The 20,889-nt window shown below is 38.2% G+C and overlaps 1 protein-coding gene across 2 annotated transcripts; it reads right to left on the reverse strand.

The window, feature by feature from the left end:
- Nucleotides 1-2,009: 2,009 nt before the first annotated feature.
- Nucleotides 2,010-16,459, reverse strand: satb1a (SATB homeobox 1a). Of its 2 annotated transcripts, none has more exons than XM_041967337.1 (11): nt 15,989-16,459; nt 15,287-15,516; nt 14,965-15,141; nt 14,754-14,880; nt 14,101-14,224; nt 12,972-13,083; nt 10,505-11,040; nt 8,693-8,890; nt 7,407-7,562; nt 5,122-5,325; nt 2,010-4,202 (listed from the first exon to the last, which is right to left on the reverse strand). In XM_041967337.1, the coding sequence occupies exons 2-11, from the start codon at nt 15,501-15,503 to the stop codon at nt 3,306-3,308; spliced, it is 2,748 nt and encodes a 915-aa protein (XP_041823271.1). In that variant the 5' UTR covers nt 15,504-15,516; nt 15,989-16,459; the 3' UTR covers nt 2,010-3,305. The 2 variants fall into 2 exon arrangements, with proteins under 2 accessions (XP_041823271.1, XP_041823270.1); XM_041967336.1 differs by having other exon boundaries at nt 15,817-16,459.
- Nucleotides 16,460-20,889: the final 4,430 nt, after the last annotated feature.

Raw genomic sequence — 20,889 nt, forward strand, 5'->3', positions numbered from 1 at the left:
TTCACAAGTTTGTCACATTCATAATGGCTACTGACTTGTTGGCTACCTTCCCAATTCAGGCTGTTCATTCCAAATACTTGGTTTAGCTGGGCAGTGAGACTTACAATAAATCTGTACAAACAGAAATGTGTCTGATAGCTCAAAGGTTCTTAAAACTTGTTGATTTCACTGTATGCTAACCCCACAGAAAAGACTTGAAAGATAACGGCTAATATTGAATAATGAAAAAGTCCAATTAAATTGCCTTGATAAAATTGATGCATTGGCTACCCTTGCATTTCAGGATTGATTTAAAGGTTCTTTTTATAAACGTCTTAATGGTCTTGGGCCTTAAAAATTATGAACCCTTGCAGACCTCAGGTTCTGTTTTTTCCATATTGATATTCAGTTAAAGAGAAAGCAGATAGAGGTTAGAGTGCAAAATAGAATGAGGGGTGTGGGTGTAGGTGGTGGTGGCGGTGAGGAAGTGTGCATGCATGTTGTACGTTTCATGTAGGCAAGAAACATAGGTGTTAAGATTACCAACAAAGAAAAGGAGGGAATCCTAAAGAAAGCAAGGCACAGAGAAGGATTGTGCTGATTTTGCACTTGAAAAGCTGAAGGCTGTAGTGTCGCACCACCAAGGAGAGAAAAAACATCATGAATAACTAAGAACACTGAAGGCGCTGTGCAGCATGAGGACTGATTAAAACATTTATATGTTGAGCTAATTACAGCTATTTCTGAGGTCACAAAAGATAAATTGATATGTGTGTGCCTTTTAACAAGCAGGTTTTTATCATAAAGTGCCACCAACAGACACAAAAAGGCAGGCAAAACGGTTGTAATGTGTAAAAGCAGAATCATTCCTGATAATAAATACAGATGGGGACATTAGATAACATTACTTATTTAAATGATTGCCTTCATGGTGGTGGTGTGTGCATGTGTTTGCCTGGCAGCTGGGGGTTAACACAAAGCACCAATAATGACCATTATAGCTATTACCATCATTCTCACAAGCATGACATTTCAAGAGTGCCATTATCATCATTATTACAGCTAATATTACTGATGATGAGGCTTTCATGGCTTCTTATTGGCCCAGACTAAAGGATTGTCATGGAAACAGATGTCAGAAAAGTGCAAAGCATTACTGAACTACACAGTGATGCTATTCTGGCCAAATGGGGCTTTAATGTTGCTCTGTCTCTGTATAGAACGTAAAGAGTCTTGAGAAGAAACATATGAGGATATGGGGCAGAAATCAAGAGATGGAGGCACAGATCAAAATAGCAGTCAAAACAAAGAAAATAAAAGAGTAAAGCGATGGGAGATAGAAAACACTAACAGCACTGAGTTTCATGTGATTGGAGAGTCAGAGATCCACTGATACACTGGTGATCAACACAAAGGAATATTGTTTGAAGGCTGGAAACAATGATGCCACTTCACCCAGTAACATCCATGAAGAAAAAAACCACACAGTGTTAAGACAGAAAAAGGTCATCCATTGATTAAATCCTTGATAGATGCTTTACAGCACCCCTAAAATAGTACTTTGATTAATGAGCTTCATATTGTCTTTTATTCTATGCTGGGCTTTAAATGTATCCAATCTCAAAGATCTATAAATCATGCACATATCCAGACTAGATATACTTAAAAGTGCAGATATTATAGTATTTAGCTCCTCTGCATCCTCTGGATTTACAATGGGAAATGTATTTTGTGTCACTCTCTGACATTGTTAGGGAAATGACTTTTCCCTAACAATGTACACTCTCTATTTTATTATAATCCTAATATGTCAAATGAAATGGATCTAACAAACAAAATGATGAAAATTAAGTTACACTGCCAAGTTAAAAGATTGTAGTCCAAGTTTATGCAGATCTTTTTCATTCTTACTCACATTCTGAAACAATTTTTTTTATTAAGAAACATTTAAACGTTATGCACTTGTTGAAAATGCTCTCAATAAACCGTAAAATTTCGACAACTGATGGGAAAAGCAAACTTTTAAAGGAGACTTTTACAAGAACAATGTATTTTAAGACTTCCAAATACATGCATTATTGTAAATATTTTATGCAAATTACAATGTCTTCAGAAGGAGCAAATTTATTCTTTAACAAGCACATCAAAACTCAATATAATAAATAAACTTGAGAAATAATATAGACATTGACTCATTTCCAGTTGGGACATTTAAAATGTCTTATACTACTCAACACACTGCAGTGGAGTAAAAATTTCACAAATGCTTGTGTTTAACTATCATTCATTAAAATATGATTATTCTTTAGCTTTATAAGTCTATGTCTATGTTATGTCTATAACATATTACGAGACAAATATGAACAATTAGATTTATGAGTTTCAGATAGCTGAGAGCTACATCACAAAAGTACTGTTAGACAAAGCAAATAATAATAATAATGGAAATATTAATCAATAAAATGAGAAAAACAGACTGGCAGTGCCACTTTCTACAAGGCATTTCTGGTATGAACATTTCTCAAAACTCAGCCAACTATAATTAATCTTTTTAAACAAAGATATGACCTCTGAGACTCACTGTAATAGTTCCAATTTCTTGAGATTTGTATCTACACACAGGAGCCATTTCTTGACGTTACCTGTACTTTTTATCACAGTAAACTGTCTCAAGTGCATTAAGGTTCCTGGAAATCAGATAACTGCTTTCTAAATAAATACAAAATCTTACAGCCATTGTCACACATGCACTGCAGCTCTAAGATTGTTCTGGAGGGGCTGCATACGAGAATGTACAAATTTCAATATTTGAGTTGAGATTACTCAGGTTCAGGTTGCAACTTATAATGTTGGGAGATGGCAGAAAGAGGTCATGTGTGAATACAGCAGCTGCTCCAGAGTATTTTCAACATGCTGCAAAATAAGACGCTGCAATTTTCTACAATAAACCTTTTGCATCATGTTGTGCATTATGTGACCCTTTGGAGCATTTCCTTTCATGTGGTAAACCTTCCATTGTGCAAAGCATTTGTGGTCAGACAACTCTAGAAAATTACCAGACCTAATTCTCTGCACATGTGTGAAAATGACTTCAGTCTCTGGTAAATCATGCATTATAAACAGTCACAGCTATTCCATAGTGTGTAATGGCACATGCTTATTACCACTTCAGTACCAAAACAGTGTGAATCTTTAGTGGAAGAATATATAAGCGTGGTTGAGTTGCATTTGGATGCAGGTTGAAGTGTATCACAGAAGAAGAGCATCTGGTATTGGAAAACATGGAGCACATGGCTTGCCCAAGCAATGTTCTAGATGTATAGTGGTTAGATGTAACACTCCTGCTCTTCCTTCATAGGAGGAATGGTTTGAGTGCCAACATGTGATTCTTTCAAAACAGTAATCTCACTTGTTTCCCTTCTACTAATTTGCTTTTCCTGTAACTTTTCTTCTTTTTCTGTCATTTCATCATCTTTTTCTTCCAATTCTTTTGTTGTTACATCTGCTTGTGAGAGGTTTGGGTCTGTACAGCCTCGCTGGTTGTTGTGACTGTTTATGGGTCTCTGGCTGTAGTTTTGGCTTTGCCCTTGGTCTTGGCTGTTGAAGAAGCTGCGGATGGTGTGCTTGGGCAGGCCTAACTGGGCAGAAAGGGTGTGGATTGCCTCCTCATCTGGGTTCAGGCCCACATCCCGTATGAAGCTCTGCAGGATTCCCAGAGCATCACCGGACACATTTAACCCCTCACTGTGGATGTCACCTCCAACTCCAGCCTTATTATTTGTGTAAGAACATACTCTGGCTGTACCATTGTCCTCGTTCTTCACATTAGGCCATTTTGCATACAGTTTTTCCTTAACATTTCCATTTTTACTACCTCCAGTGCTTTCATCTGTCCCTTCCTTATGTGTGTTTATATCCCTCCCCTGCTCATTGCTTTCTATATCCTTATCTCCTACTCTTTCAATTCCACCCCATTCCACACCCAGACAATCCCTATCTCCTCTTCCTCCCTCAACCCAGTCCTTACTCTCCCCTCTTTCACCACTGAAACTGCCTCTGCCCTGCAAATGTAATTTCAAGTGCCCCCAGGTGGCCCCAGCCTCAGACTCGGCTGGTGATGCAGCACACGGTTGCCGTGGAGACAGGTCAGGTCCTGCCTCCGGCTGCAAGGGTTGGTGGGGTTGGAGATGATGTTGCTGGGGCATTGGGGAGTTGCAGCGGTACTGTTAAAAGCAAAAAGACAATAATGAGAATGAAAGATCTTATTTGGTCTTTTGTTGTTTTTTTCCAGCACCATTCAGTGTGATGATTTAAAGTTACTTATTTTCATAAGTAAGGTGATATTGGGCAAGAATGCTTTTGCCCAAAGTAAGGGACAATTTTTTTAATTTTTCTTTTTTTGTTTTGACAGTCCTCTCAATAATCGCTTCCTGAATCTGAATGTGTAAATTGTTAGCAGCTCTGTCATTTGATTTGAGGTAAAATAGTATATGCAGAATGTTTTCCTCTTCCTTTTTATTTTAATGAAATTAAATTTAATTAAATCTAATTAAAATACTTTTTTAATACCCAATGGAAATTATGAATTGGCTAATTTTTTACACGCTCTGATTTGGTACCGTAAGAAATAAAAAGTACTGTTTATTATTGATTATTTAATGGATGTGCTAAGTTTTGGGATGGTCTGCAAAAAAACTACACTGTCCACAGAACACACAGATCTGATCATGCCTATGTACATTTCCTTGTCTAGTAATGCAGTGCTATGCTCTTTAATGCAAGGTTTACTCTCAAACAGTGTGAGCTATTTTTATTTCAAATGACGTTTTAACTCTAAGTATATGCCATAGCTATGAATTCATACAGGCGATGAAAGTGTGAGAAAAATAACTGATTAATCTCATGGCTCATTGCTAAAAGTGATAAATAACTGTTTCCTCACACCTTTGATATTAAACTGTCTTTAATGTGTTGTTTTTTCACTGTGTAGCCGTGTGATCTCGCGGCATTCATTGCACGATGTATTTTCATTCAAATTTCCAGTAAAAACACTTTTATGATTGTATTTTATTTAATTTCCTACACTTTTCTGATTTTTGTTCTAATCAATATTTATATATTATCTGTTTATTGTAGCCTTACCAGTGTGTTGTCACTGCTGAGCAGTGCTATTCTGTCAGTGCAGTGCTGCTGTGCAGTCAGGTTGCTGCTCTCCTGCTCATAGATGGCATCTCTTTCAGTCTGCGACAAGCTGAGGAATCGACGGATCATACTCAGGTTCTCCCACAGGGTGCGGTTCTCTGGGCAAGGATCCTCCTTCCAACGTAGAAGTTCACACAGCCAGCCCTACAGGAGTACATACATGCAGTGAAAAGAGCTGATAGCTTAATCCAGTGGGTCCAAAGCATATTTATTGATTAAAAGGCACTTAATGTTTTGAGGCCAGCAGACCCATAGCTCTTTCTCACTTTAGTTTCTTGGCTTTTCTTTGAAAGTCTTAAAATGAGCTTTCACCATTTGATGCCAGAACATGATATTTATTTTATTATTATTTTTAATGAAAATATGGTCCTATTTCAATGAAATATAAACAGGACTTGATTTGGTATGGCATATGTTGTGACTGACAACCTGCTGTCAAATGAGAGGGTTCTCACTCATGATCAGGTTTCAAAAGACCAAAATAGTGAGAGCCAGTACGCTGCTAGTTAGGCTTTAAAACTTCACTGACCAGTTTCAAGTATAATTTTATTAATTCTCATCATCTCCCTTATTTTTTTATATTAAATAGCTATTTATATTTCTTAATGTCTAAATTATTTTGTTGACACTGACACTTGATTCTAACACCATCTGCTAAACTGGATTCACTGCACATGATAAACCTTTAAACTTTAGACTCACACCAACAAAAAATGCATTTTTCTCTTTCAGGTTCAAAGTAAATGAAAAAAAAACAAGCAAAAAAAAAAAAAAAAAAGAATGCTATTTTCAACTAAGTCATTTTACACATCTAATAATTTCTCAAGCTTGTTTATGGACCATTGATTTTCCAAACTTTCATTACCTTAAGTGGATATCAGCAATTCTAAGTACAGAGTTGCTAGTGTGAATAAAGATAATAATACTACCTATATTCACCTTGTTTTACATATTAACTCAAAAATGTCTCCTGTTAAGGCTCAAAATGTAAAAAAAAATAATTTGATGATGCTGTACAGATTAATCTCCTGAGATTTCCTTATCAGCTTAAACTGTTTCAGCATCATAGGAGAAAAACTTGTAAGTCACAAATTGAGAAACATAAAGCAAAGTTATATTCATAAACTGCAACATAGCTGCAAGCAGGCTGCTCTCTCTCTGTCTCTTGCGCTCTAATACACACACACACATATACACATGGCTGAAGCCCAAGTTTAGCACACAATGCCATCCAGATGCACAGTGCAGATAGAACAGAGAGATCCAGCATGGTTCTGCCTGCCAAATAACTGGGTAATAAAAAGAGGGAGAGGGAGATGGGGGGAGGAGAGCAAGCAAAAGGTATAAAGAACAGATGAAGTAAGGAAAAGCAGAGGCCAATGAAAACATAGAAAATGAACCACAACGGTTTTGGACCACCTGTATGTACTGGTATGACCACTGCATGACAGTAAAAACAAAGTTGTAAGGAAAAAGAAAGAAAGAAAGAAAGAAAGAAAGAAAGAAAGAAAGAAAGAAAGAAAGAAAGAAAGAAAGAAAGAAAGAAAGAAAGAAAGAAAGAGAAAGAAAGAAAGAAAGAAAGAAAGAAAGAAAGAAAGAAAGAAAGAAAGAAAAAGAAAGAAAAGAAAGAAAGAAAGAAGTTAAAAATTGCAGAAATTCTGGAGATACACAGAAAATGAGACAACTAAAAACCCCCAATTCCATGAAGGGAAATTATTCTCAAAACAAAAGGCAATAACAAGCTTATGGGGCCGCCATAAAAATGAGAACAATAAACACTCAAATCATGCTTGTGTGTGTTTTTGTATTACTGGATTTGTGTGTCTGTATGCATTTGTGTAATTGTGTGTACTTGCAAGCACTCATACAGTATGTCTGTTTGCATAAGTAAGCAGTGTGCATGTGTGTATAGCGACTATTAAAGCAATAATTTAGAACACAATAGCAGTCTGATACACTGATGATAGTCCTCTGCAGTGTGCAGCTGCTGGTTGATTATCTGGGCTTTTCTACACACACACACACACACACACACACACACACACACACACACACACACACACACACATTAGCACATTCCCAGCTTCATCTGGAAAGATGGGGTCATCAAAACTGCTAAATTTAAACATTTAATCAAACAACAGAAACAAGTGAGTGCAATATGTATTAGTTAGGGATTGGACGTCTATATCAGATTTACTGTGCACTAACAGGAAAGCTAGTACCTGACTCTTGGAAGCAGCAACCTTTGCAAACAGAGCCTGAGACACCTTAGCTCGCTTCATCTCATGCTGAATCTCTTCATAGATAGAGTCACTGACATTAAGAACACAGCTGTCTGTCCTCATTCCTCTGTCAGCTGCAATTGGAGACAGTCTCGCCTAAACGAAGACAGACAAGAAAGAAAAAGGAATTAAATTCAAACCTCACATGATAATAGCCATTTGCTGAATCTAAAATAGAGGACAGACAAATGGTTTCAGAAATATTGAATCAGTTAGGTGTCATTACTTAAATATAGGTGGTGCCTGCATTAAAATTAGCAAAGGAATGATAAAGATTTTTCAAAGGAGGCCTCAGTAGAGACAGCTACAGAAGATAACATGGCTACTGCTTTGACAAAGTTCATGTGAACTTTTCTACAGTTTTGGAAAATCAAATATAACAAGTGAAAACATCATTTTATTACTTTGTTCAAATTTGTTAGCATAAAATAAAAAAATAGAAGAAATTAAAGAGGATTAAAGCATCTCCATTAAAGACTCCAGACATGCTAGTTACTGAGCACAGCATTTTATGGTCTTAAACTTTATGCTATTTGCAAGCTTGCATAAATGCAACAGTTAAAAGGGACCAAAAGGGTGTTTTACTTTAGTGTCATAGCTTTTGTGCATGTAAAATTTCACCAAAGTTAAAATGCCCAAGGTCCACATTACATTACATTACATTAATTTACAAGCACAGTTATGTTAAGCTACAGTTATAGCTGAACTAGGCCATTTAACTAGACTACCCTCCTTATTCCAGTACACAAGCAGGGGAGGAGAATTGATTTAGTGGCTGAACTATGTCCAAATTTGCTCTGATATAGCGACATTCTTAGTTTAGGCTCATTAGTATATTCCGGTTAACCTATTACATCTGGGAGCACAACTGACAATTGATTTGGCTGGTGGTAAATTAGTACCATATTGAGTGGTGCGTTAACAATTCTGTATACTTCATACCTGCTGTATGATCTACTTTTTTTTATGATGCATGTATGCCATTACTTGATTGTATACTTGATTTCAAATATAGTGTAGCTAGGTGATGCTAGGCGATGTTATATGCTATATATATCTATATCTATTCAGCTTTGCTATAGTTTTCCATGTTTTTGCTTCTCCCCAACTCAGTTGTGAAATTGTGCGTGAAAAGCACAATTAGTGCTCAGTCAGAACCCATCTTTCTTTCATTCTTTCTTTTTTTCTTGTTAATATAAATGTGTGAAATCTTTCTGGAGGCTGACCTGTGTGGATCTTGGTGGTGTGTTGTTGCAGCTGGGTGTGAATCCAGTTACACTCCTCTCTTTCTCCTCTTGGTAAATGCGCTCCCTCTCAGCCTCAGGGAACTGCAGGAAGCTGTGCATGGCCCGCAGGTTGACCAGCAGAGACTGGGAAGCATGTTTAGGATCTTCCTCTTTTCGCAAGATCTCTGAGAGCAGGCCCTGGTAAACACATAAGTTAACACTCATGATTAGTGCAACACATAACAGTGAAACATGCATATGCCAAACCTATTTAGACACATTGTTGAATGTTTTTTTCAGATAATGATTCTGAGAAAATGACGGCTCGTGTAACAGACTGCATCTCAGAAATAAAAATAACTTCCATGTGAAACCAATATTACCGGCCTTGCACTTGTTTGATTTTGCATACATTTTGATAGAACAATATTAGGCTAAAAGATAAAATGCTTTAATTAAAGATGTTTAGAGATATTGGCTTTATTCCTATTTGGCAGAGCCTTTCTTGTTCTTTAACCTTTTTTTCTAGTTATAATGCTAAATTATAAATGCAATTTCATATCTAGTGTGATGATATGAGAGTGTTGTTGATCATCTAACTACACTAAACACCCATTTGAGTCAAATTCCAAGCCAAATGCTTTCTTTTCATCGGTTTCTTAGATTTTACACTCAAAATGATAGGGTTCACTTACTTCCAAATGTAGGTATCACATACACAAATGACTCTTTCATTATCTATCTAAAGACTGAAGATATCAAGTTTATTATCTGCTTGGAGGAATATGGTAAATTTCCATTCAATTCTGGATCACAGTTAAAGAGAACTCTCAACAAAATCTTGTAGTTTAGTTTTTACTACAAGTTCATAGTCAGTGCTAAACGCGCCGTTGACCGTGCAGCTAGCGTTATTCTGGATGTATCTATCTATACAGGAAAGCCTCTAAATCCTGCATGCAAATCACAGGGCTTCTTTCCCAAAAAGAAATCAGATTTCATGCTAGCAGAAAAATGGCATGAGAGGAAACAGCGTTCTTATTCAAATCATGCATCACTGCTGGATCCCCCCAACAAACCCTGCCTTCCACAAAGATGAAGGCTTTGTGTGAATTGTCAAATGACAAATGTGTTTTTCACTTCTTGATAACGTTTTGGCATCTTGCCCAACTTGTATGGCTGGCACCAAAGCACCTTGGACTTGGCAATGGGGAAACATGGGGGTGGATAATAATCAACTCAGTTTATTGTGATAAAAATTATAATGATACTAATAATAATAATGACAATAACAAAGGGCTTATCCTGTCCTTTGAGACCCATTTCTGTCATTTCAGTGTTGAAAGCAGATCGAGATAATGTAACACTTTAGTGTCAGCGATGAGTAGGAGATAAGGATACAAAAGGAGGAGAACCAGTGGACAAAGGAAGGGTAAGATGAAAAAAGATGGATTGACCATGGGAGTTACAGATTAAATGAATAGAAAGGCTGCCAGCAGTGGCATGATGGAAGGACAGTTAGATAGAGAGAGAGGTAGAAAGCGAGACAACATTTCTCCAAGGGGTTGTGATTAGATGGCCTAGCAGCTGCTTCAGTGTTGGCACCAGCTTTGTGCTGCAGAGAGCTGGCAGAAACACACACACAAACACACTAACAAACATGCACAGGGGGAGGGGGCACTGCGGCACAGGCCATGCCACTGCCAACCAAGACACTTACCTGCTACCAGAAAACCAGAAAACACAGATGCAAAAAACCCTCAAACAGTTGCAAACCTTTAAGAACTTCAACAGCTTTTGCTCTGTACATCATACCTGGGTCCTGTTAAAGGCGACACGGGCAAAGATGGCTTGGGAGATGCCGGCTCGCTTTAGCTCCTCTCTCACACACTGGTAAATGTCAATTGGCACGTCTGTTTGTCCCACAGAAGACCCAGCCACAGTCTGACTCTGCATCCCGGTTGCAGAACCTCCCCCTGGGCCACACTGTGGCTGCTGTGAAGCTTGAGATTCAGGAGCTTTTGAGAAGACTTTGGCAGAAGCCCTTCCCACAGGGGGGTGGTTGAGAAACTGCTGTGGCGGAGAGGAGAGGCTCTGACCAGCCAGCATGCGGCTAACAGCATATTGTTGGTTGAGAAACTGGGCCATCACCAGCTGCTGGTTGACCATTTGGGAACTGAGAGGCTGGGTAACCAACCCAGGGGGGTGCAGACCAAGAGCTGAGTGACCACAGATGTTGGATACAGCTGGATGAGGGAAAAGGAGGGATGAGGTCTGATCATTTGGGCTACCGGTGACTGGCTGCTGTGTGAGGGTAATGTGAGTTGACTGCTCAGAAAAGCTGTCAATCTCTGGTGAAGGAGAAAGAAAGAAAAGATGGATGTAGATTTGTTAATGCATTAAATGCTACTAGAATCGGAATATTCACAAACTAAAACATTCTCAAACCAGAAAGAAAACCTTGTTAACATGATCCTTTCTGAATCTGCTGTCAAGGGACACTTTCTCCCACAACACAATGCAATTAACTTTGTTGTAATTGAAAGATTTTTAAGTCTAATGTGGGAGATTTTGGCCAATCCTTCACAAAATAACTTTATTTGCCTTGAATATACTGATCTAATTTCCGATTTTAAGTCCTCAGCCTGAGTTTCTAAGGCGGTCAACTGTGAATTTTGGCATGGGTTTAGGATCATTGATATTTTGTGGAAGTCACTGTCTTTTCATCTTCAGCTGTGTTATGTTTGCCATCACAAAGCAATAATATTAAATGGGATCCATTCTTCCTTCTACCAGTGACTTGGCCATTGTGCCTGTGGCTGCAGTTCAAGCCCAGTGCACTTCTGATTCAACCTCATGCTGAGAATTTCTTTTTACTTCATGAAATTTAACACCATGTGTTTATTTATTTATTTATTTATTTTTCATAGCATTATTAATTTTGGGAGAAGCTTATATTCTAACTCCAATGGTCCAAGGATGTCTTCCTATAAAAGGCTTACTTGTGCAGGTGCTGCTGCACCTGCTTTCCTGAGTGTCTCTTAATCCTCCAGAGGTTTCCTTAATTTTCTTGTAGGCTATTATGGGGCAAAAGCACAAGCTGTTTTTCTTATTTATTTATTTATTTATTTGTTTGTTTATTTGTTTTTTTATTTATTTATTTATATTTTTCTTTTTTTATTAGCAGTTTTTCTTGAAATGTTTTCTTTATCTTCTATACTTCACTGTTGTGTTAATTACCTATTAATTACCTTTATGTAACTGCTGAAAAATAAAGGAAAATCCCACAAAAAACATAATGTTTTATGATCAGTTATTGGATTTTTGAGAGTGCCATGCTGCTGCATAGAGGCTGCATTGTTGGGACAGGAAGGTCAGTGATCCTATTTAGCTCTGCTATTAAATCTGACCTGTTGTAATAATGATTGTAAATTATCCCTTATAACGTTTTTTTTAATGATCTGAGACCTCATAAAAGTTATCTAAGATATTTGTGGTTGCCTAGACAGTTTTAAAAATGTAAATCTTTAGAGATGCTGTTTGGTATTCTTCTGCTTCATTCTGGGCTTTTTTTTCCACTTCAAAGGAAAGTACCCTGAAACTGCTTTCATTTACAATCTAACATTGGAATGATCAATATCTATGATTACTCAGTGAGGCATGTCAGCACACACTTCTTGTTATTTGCAACTGGTTTTTATATGTCTAAGTATTTCTAACACTTATTTCTAATTTTGTTTTATTGATGGAACATCACGTTTTCTACCTTCTGACACTTGTTATGTATTGTTCATCACTTTTTCTGACCTATGTATGTTTAAGTTGCTGATGATTGTAATCTTGCCAAATTCACATACACTGCATCACAACATGATATATTCCTGCTTTTTATTGCCACTATGACTGTTGCCACTGCCTATCAACACAATAATGTTGCAGGCTTTTTCTTTTCCAGCCACTTCACCACCCCACCGGCCACCTGTAGACTCCAGGTTAGAGTTTCTATCATCATTTCAACATCAAATTGAGAAAACACATGCAAAACGAGTGATGGGTCTAGAGCTTGACACCAAACTTCAATCATATTCCTTTCATAAAACTGAACCACAGATAAATTCAGAAGATAGTCTTTTTTCTTTTTACTGTATTTTATCATTTCCTAATAATTAAAATAAAGGGTTTATTGTCTTTTAAAACTATGTTAACATATAATGGATTGGGGACATGAAGTAAAACTCATAATGCCCACTTAGTGTTTTTAGGAGTGATTGAAATCCCTCACCTTTGAAGCATTTGGACTTCTTGAAGTGCTTGTACCATCGACCAAACTCATGACACTTGGCAGCTGAGACATTTGCATAGTAAGTGCTGTTTACAATAGATGATATCATGCTCTGAAACAGACGAGAAAAGACAATAGAAATTCATTACATTTTCCGTACTCCTGCTATGGGCGGCCTGGGTGTCTCAGCTGTTCACACATCTGATATTAATGAACTCAGATCTGTGTTATTAAAAAGACCCCCAGGTAAATAGAATAATAAAGACAGATGAGTGTGTCAATGTGCGAATTGTGTGTGCATGCATGCACGCGTGTGTGTAATCAAACAAAACACCAGAGGTCATCAGAGACTATGCCTGTCTCTCACTCACTGACATGCACACACACACGCACACACAAACATAGCTTTTCCCTGAAGACCATCCTGTGCAATCTTTACATCTGATTACACCTTTCATCTCCACATATTTATTTTAATCTGCTTCCCACAAACAAGTAAGGGTGTGGGGGTGGGGGTGTTTAAGGGAGTGATAGGAGAGATGGGGGAGGAGGGACTGGCTTGTATTAGATCTTAACACTGCAGAGAACAGATGAATTTGCAGCAGCAAGAGGCAAACAGTTTCTTTTTTTCAAATTAACTAAGTTGATAATAATAAATATTCATAAAGGGGCCTTTTCCAATCACTGATTTATAAATGATGATTATTTCTGCTATTGTGTCTGTTTTTGTTGATTAGATACATAAAGCACTAGAACCAGTAAAAAAGCTGACTAGCAAAGATGAGAGTGATGTACTGAAAGACTGAACTGGAGAGACATGACAAGCCTGGCAGAGGACAGATTCTAAAGGCAGGAGCTAAAACAGTATGGCTTTTTAAGAGATAGTGATCTCTCTTTTTTATCTCATTCTTTATCCTGCACTCTGTCTCTGCACCTTATCTACCCTAACATCAGAACTTCCTATATAACAGTTGGATCACATACACACATACAAACACTATCATACAAACACACAAAGGACATGGAAGGGCAAAGTTAATACATGCACACACCTTCCCACCTTTTGTTATTGTTTTTTCTCATTTTTATGCTTGATCTATATGTGTGTGTGTATGTGTGAGTGTTATACCTGGGATAGGGGACACTCCTTGGCCAGGGAGCTCTGGTTCATGTCCTTGAGAAGCTCCTTCAGAGCATTTCTTACTGTGGAGTGACTCCACTGCTCTGCTGGTAGATCCTCCATTTTGGGACAACTTGATAAGATTAACAAAAGATCGAAATTGGAGCATTTGTGATGTTTAGAGATGTTTTCAAACAAATCAGTCTTTTATCAAGGTTTCAAGACTTCCCATGAAGTGACTTAATTGCATCTTTAATTAGACTCACTGATAAAATCAATAAAGTTACTTTCCTTGACTTTAAAAAACTCCCATCAGAGCTATAAAGGAGATAATTCAATTGTTTCCACAGATTCAGCAGTACTTTATGTGATATATATATATATATATATATATATATATATATATATATATATATTTGTGTTGTGTCATTTATCTTTCTGTTAATCTCAGGCATAGTTGCGTATTGTGGTTAATTGTGATTAATTAATTTGAGAGCTGTGATTATTCTGATTAAAAATTGTAATCATTTGACAGCCCTAGCACAAACCTTATCTATATTACTGGAAAAAAAACTAATGGATCTTAAGATCAGGAGTACACATACACCTAGAATTGATAGTTCTTAAAACAGAAGCATAATGTAATATTGAGTGCTTTCTACCTGTGCAGCTGTATTTTAAGGGTGACAACATGGTGAACATCCTGCAACATGTCAGCCACTGTAGCATCTGGAGCATCAGTTACACAGGACAGAGGTACTGGGTTCCACCTGCCTACCTGGATCAGACCTGAACACACAAAAGAGAAAACTGAGAAAACCTAAAGAGGTACCAGTGTAATAGTGATTTCTGTGCATTGCTCATGTTGTATACCTTTAGCCTGTGCTGCAGAGCTGTGGGAATATCCCAGCGTCAGTAGGGCCATCTCTATCAACTGATTAAAGAGCAAATCTCGCTTGACCAACACAAACTCAGCATGTTCCTCTCTTTTCTCCACTTCCAAGGAACTTTCCCTGTGTTCTACCACACAGAACACTGGCAGCAGGCTTCCTGGAATGACAAAAACATGACATTTGGGGATAATGTCATAAGTCATTATCTAGCAAATTATATCAGTATGATAGTATGGTACAGTTCTCAGCTTGAAGCACATGTTCCCTAAACTATTCCCCACACCAGTCCACAGTCCACGTACCTTTAATGTGCCAGCTCTTGCCTTGTAGCCTTCCTGTGTTCGGTTTCTGTGCCAGGCAGGGGCTTTTGGCCACTGGACTCCCCTGCCTACTTCTCTCTGGGGTTGAGGGTCCCATTTCATGTTGCTCCAGTCGAGCCAGCTTAGCTGGAGGGGGCTGAGGGTCTACTGCTAGATCACTCCCTTCAGTGTTCTTGATTCCATTACAAAGAGGATCCATCTGTGGTTTCACACTTACATAGAGACAGAGGTGCTTAAGCATCAAAGACTGTACAGATTATCCTCATAGACATAATTTATCTTGACAAGAGAGAGCAGTGTGTGATGATCAGCTGAGTTGGTGTGACTTTAATATTCATGCTTCATATATTTCTAAAGATATTACTGAAATTTTAAAATAACATCAACAACAAACAGTCCCCTACATGGGCATAATTATTTTATAGCAGATGATAGTCTGGATAGCTGGCGGTTGTCAGGAGAGCATTCATGAAAAACATGGCAGGTCTAAAGGCAGCGCGGTTTTAACTTACACATATCCGCTTCATTAATGGGTTATGACCTTCATCCAGATGCAGTGATTAACATAGCCTTCTAAATCCTGTTAAAATCCAGTGAACGCTACAGTCAATTCCCCATAATAAACCAGCTGTCACCAGCAGGCGCGCAGCTAGAAGGGGCAGTAATTCAGTTCATTTTTCGCACCTTGCTGAGCACTAATCGTCCCAAGTCTGGTCCTGTCGAAGTTTGATCGAGGTAAAACAAGCCTGTTTGTGCACTCTCCGACGTGCTACCATAAATCAACAGCCCATTCCTGCACACAGCGGCTGTATCCATGTGTCTTGTTGTCTTCCATTGAGCTTCCGCTGAAAAACAGATACGCTTCTCCAGGCTGTCGGTATGTATGTCCGGATGTACGCTCCTGTGCGTCCCCTTTTCTTTCTTTACAATCCTCGCTGGTTCAACCTCGAAATAACCTCGTGCTTGCTGAATGAATACTTCTGTTCCTATCCCTCCTTGTTGTCTGACAGCTTCTCGCTGGAACGATCAATTTGTTTCATCATAAGTTAAAAGCGACCTCCCGTCATCGACCCAGAGCACCCGGACACGTTTGTGGATCAAGCCGTAGAGAGAACAATGCGCGGAGTACAACCTACCGCTGACTCCGGGACAGCAGTTGTTGGTTACACTTCAAAGCTCTGTGCGCACGCGAGAAAAGAAAGAGGGGGGAGACACCCTCTACCACCGCCTCCCTCCCAGTCCATCACAACAGACAAGCTCTCACACACACCCACACACACATAAAGTCTCAGATATACACGGACCCAGCTGCATTAACATATGGTGTAATAATGAATTCACTAGCGCGCTCCGTAAATGTATTAAATGTGACAATTGCGCATAAATTTATTTATTATGTTCTGCCGTATGCTGTGCACGCACTTATTACTGTCTTTAGGGTATTGGAGCTCTCCATGGTAACAAAGTGGAGCAGGACAAGGTGGATTTTGTTGAGCCATGAACTTTTGAAGGCTTTAATGATGTCTACAATGTGTCTGAGATGTTGAAAATTTTCATTCCAGACGGCCAATACTTAGACACCTATTCAAATTATTGTGATCAGAAGTGATTTTATAGTGAACTTGTATAGTTCACAGCATAATACTCACCCTCTTCACATTGTGTCGTGTATAATTGCTTAAACAAATCATTACTTTGAGCTCTGACCTCTTAAATTAAATTAAAAAAAAGTAGGAACCACTGAAGGTAAAAAGAAAAGAAAAAGACAAAGAAAAAGACTTCACTGTACCTGACAGAGATGAAAACAGGAGGCACAGAAAATAGTTTCTTCTGTGTCCTGTTTGCAGAGACCTTAAGTTGCAGCCAAGCATCAACAGACATTCCCCATGCGGCCCACTGCAGACGAGATGCACTTCACCATTGAAGATGTGATCCCTAAACGGTGCTGGATATATCTGCAATGGTATCACAAAAGACTAGGTGTGTATAGCTGTGTGTCAGAAAGAAAAGAGAGAGGGACTTGCCCCTTGAAATGCTACACTGGTGTGGTAACAGGTCTGTCTTTGCTGCTTGCATGCAGATGGGTGGATGCTGAGCAACTAAAGTGTATGATCGGGAGAGGGAGCTGCCCATGCTCTACTACTTTTGACTAATTAAACAAAGTGAATTAGCAATCTCCCCAGCCAGAACGAGTCATGGCTGATTACCCATCACTCATCGTGACTAATTCAGAGAGAGAGATGTCACTCAGCTTTGGGAAATGTGTGTGTTTGTGTGTTTGCATCATCCCACTTGCACCTCTGGGTATGTTGCTGTGTAAGTTCAGAGCATGTTTAAAGTAATCCAAGACTATTCTGTGTGTGCATGTGTCTTTAAGTCCTCATATGATCGCATTGCTCTTCCTCTGTCACCCTCTGGTCTACTATTTTATCACTGGCTTGATACGTCGTCAATGAGGCTGGCATGCTAAATGATAATTAAGCCCATTACACGCTCACAGAGCATGCTACCAGCTCCCTCAGTCAGAGCCCCATCTCAGGGGACACCCTACTACTTACACAGTCGTGTATCTCTCCAAATTAGGTTAGATTTTCATTCCACCTCATTCGCCATGGATGTGATGTGGTTATTATAAACTCATGATATGGTTAGTGAGCCTGCTGCCGTTAGATGGGTGGAGGCATCATGCTGGCACGTTAGAGGGGAAATGGATCGCCAGCACTAAAAGCTTCACATTTCTGTTTCTCTTGCTCTCTCACACTCTCTATGATCTCAAGTTTCCTTGCACACAAATGCTCACAAATTTTTTACTTGTTTGGTTATGTACTTCCATTTGATGTTACTTCATTCCCATATTTAAGAGACAATATTGTACAACTGCACAGGTGGGTCAGCTCTTCACAAATAATAAACTAAAAATGTTTAAACTAGCTACAACTTTACCCAATGCTTATACACTGATTTACTGACCTGATAAGTTGGTATATAATTACACATATAGGTCACAAGGACAATGTTTATTTTGAGCTGAACATGATTTTAATTATGAGGTTTTAACTTGAGTCTTTTATCACTACTGACCTTCTAATTACTCCAATCTCAAACATCTTAACCCAGAAACCTCTGTGCAAATATATTAAATGTCAATACATAGTTGTTTTTCTTTGACATTGTGCCAGAGCTCAGCTTGACCGGCAGTTGCCTCTCCTCAGGTTTCTCCTAATCTTGGGTGTGTACAGGGCCCTCAGTCTATTAATGTATCAGAAAGCATATCGTGTACTTTCTAAGAACAACATTGCTTCAGGTTAAGGTGGGTTTGATGTATGTATACATATCAGAAAGTCTTCAACAAAAGAGGCTTGAATTCTGGTTTCAGATGAGATCGTAAGCTTGTATCAGATGCAAGATGGTGCCCCCCCTTACCTACTAGAATGAAAATTTGATGGGTTGTGTTTTGTGTGAGGAATGAAAAGACTATTTTGAGCCTTTGTTTGAGATCAGGACAATACACCTGAGTAAAATACAATACACTGAATATGTAAGTGCTTGGTTTGAAGAGATCACGTGGCTTTGATGGCATGTGATGTTTTTTAATATCTTGTTTTTACTGCTGTGTTGATTGTATAAATGCAGATTTGTACATATTCCTCTAAAATATAGGTTAGTGTATAAGTACAACCCATTTTCCAAAACAACTAAATAATATGTAAAATTTAAAGAAAAACTGTGCAATGTTTAGAAAGGAGGGAGTATTATCTCCTTTTTTATATGAGGGCAGTTTCAGTTTGATACAATAACAGCTTTTAAAAAGTTTGGTACAGCGAAGACAAATTTCCTGAAGGAGTAGTGTAAGGTTAAATGCTAGAACATATGACAGATACCTAGACTAGTTTGCCTAGACAGGTAAACATCCATTTTGTACCAGCCTGAAAAACATTGCTGGTGAATACAGTTCATTGCTGCAACCACAGTTCTAATCTAAAAATGTACTATTTATAAAAGACAAACAAAACCTAGATATACACAAACCTATGAAACAGTTACATTTGTTTGGATTGAGGGCAAAGTTGAAATTTATAAGTTAAAAGATATGATGAGTTGAAATTTAACACAGGACTTGAAGTTTTTACATGTTTAAAATGAAGGTATAGCCATATCTTTCGATACTGTTGCGCAACTTGTTTGCAACGTTTGCCTTTGAAATACTGAAAAACAAAACAGAGATTTAAGAGATTAAAATGTTTTTATGAAAATATAAATGACAAAAAAATGAAGCCCAAAATTACAGTATGACATACTATATATTATATCCCCCATTTATTTAGATTAAAACTGTCATTGTTATAATACTTATACCTATGTACTTAACTTTCTTTGATAAAAATGAAAATAAGTAGAGCTGCCTGTACCGTTGCCACCCCACAGGATTAAGGTTCCTGGTTTGAATCTCAGCAGAACTCTTTCAGCGTAGAGTTGTTTTTCTCGTGCATATGTGGGTTCTCTCGAGGTACTTCCTTCCACAGTCCAAAAAACATGCATGTCAGGTACTGGTGATTCTAAATTGATACTAGGACTGAGTGTGAGCACAAGCTAAAGAATCTCATTTGTCCCTGTGTAAACCCTGTGATGGGCTGGTGAGCTGTCCAAGGGGTACCCCACCTCTCACCTTATGGCAGCAGGGATAAGCTCCAGCTCCCCCACAGCACTGAGTAGGATAAAGCTGAAAAAATATATGGATGGATTGATGAAAATAGGTATGAATTATGCATGCATGTATCTTTCATACTTTAACAACCCCACAGGTAGGGGTTTAACTTCTGTACCCCATTTCCTTTACCTTACTAGGTTGAAATTGATAAGTTAAAAGATGCGATGAGCTGAAATTTTATCATGTGTAAAATACATAAAAACTTGGTGACCCCTAGTGGTGATATCAGAAGTAGCACATAACCCCTGAAAAGCAGGTTCAAATATGTCATTGTATTTGTAACAATTACCACATCATGGCAGTTGCATGTAAGAGTAGGAACCCACAATGAATCCTTCAAACAGAATCTAATGGGTAATTTAATCCGTGCTTGGAGAAATGTTAAGTAGTACTTTTATTTTAGACAGATCACAGCACACATAATAGTGTCACTGCCACATCTGAACATTTTATGACTATGGATCACAGACTTAAGTTACCAGACTGTAATTTCTGCAGCTTTGATAGAAGTTTCAGTGCAGTAATGCTGCAACTAGCAGTAACTCACTTTGACTCGTCTGTCACTTTCCTATGAACTTAACTGTGACACACACATACACATACACATGTTTGGAGCAGTCATTAGGATTAAATGATGCGTTAAGTATTTAATTACTCAGGTGAAGCATCCCCGTGTGTTGGCTGTCTGTTTTAATTTTATTAGTTGACACATTTATGGAAGTGTCTCTTTGTGCATAACTATCTTACACTGCCTCACCTCAGGGACTTGAGTCACATTTTTCTTGCTACATACCCTGAATATTTCTGACTACATTTATTTTCAGTTTGTGAGCTTGTTTAAAGTCACTGAGATATGATTCACAACAGTGAGCCTTGG

Source organism: Melanotaenia boesemani, chromosome 17, assembly GCF_017639745.1.
Source record: "Melanotaenia boesemani isolate fMelBoe1 chromosome 17, fMelBoe1.pri, whole genome shotgun sequence".
In the NCBI taxonomy this organism is placed as follows: Eukaryota; Metazoa; Chordata; class Actinopteri; order Atheriniformes; family Melanotaeniidae; genus Melanotaenia; species Melanotaenia boesemani.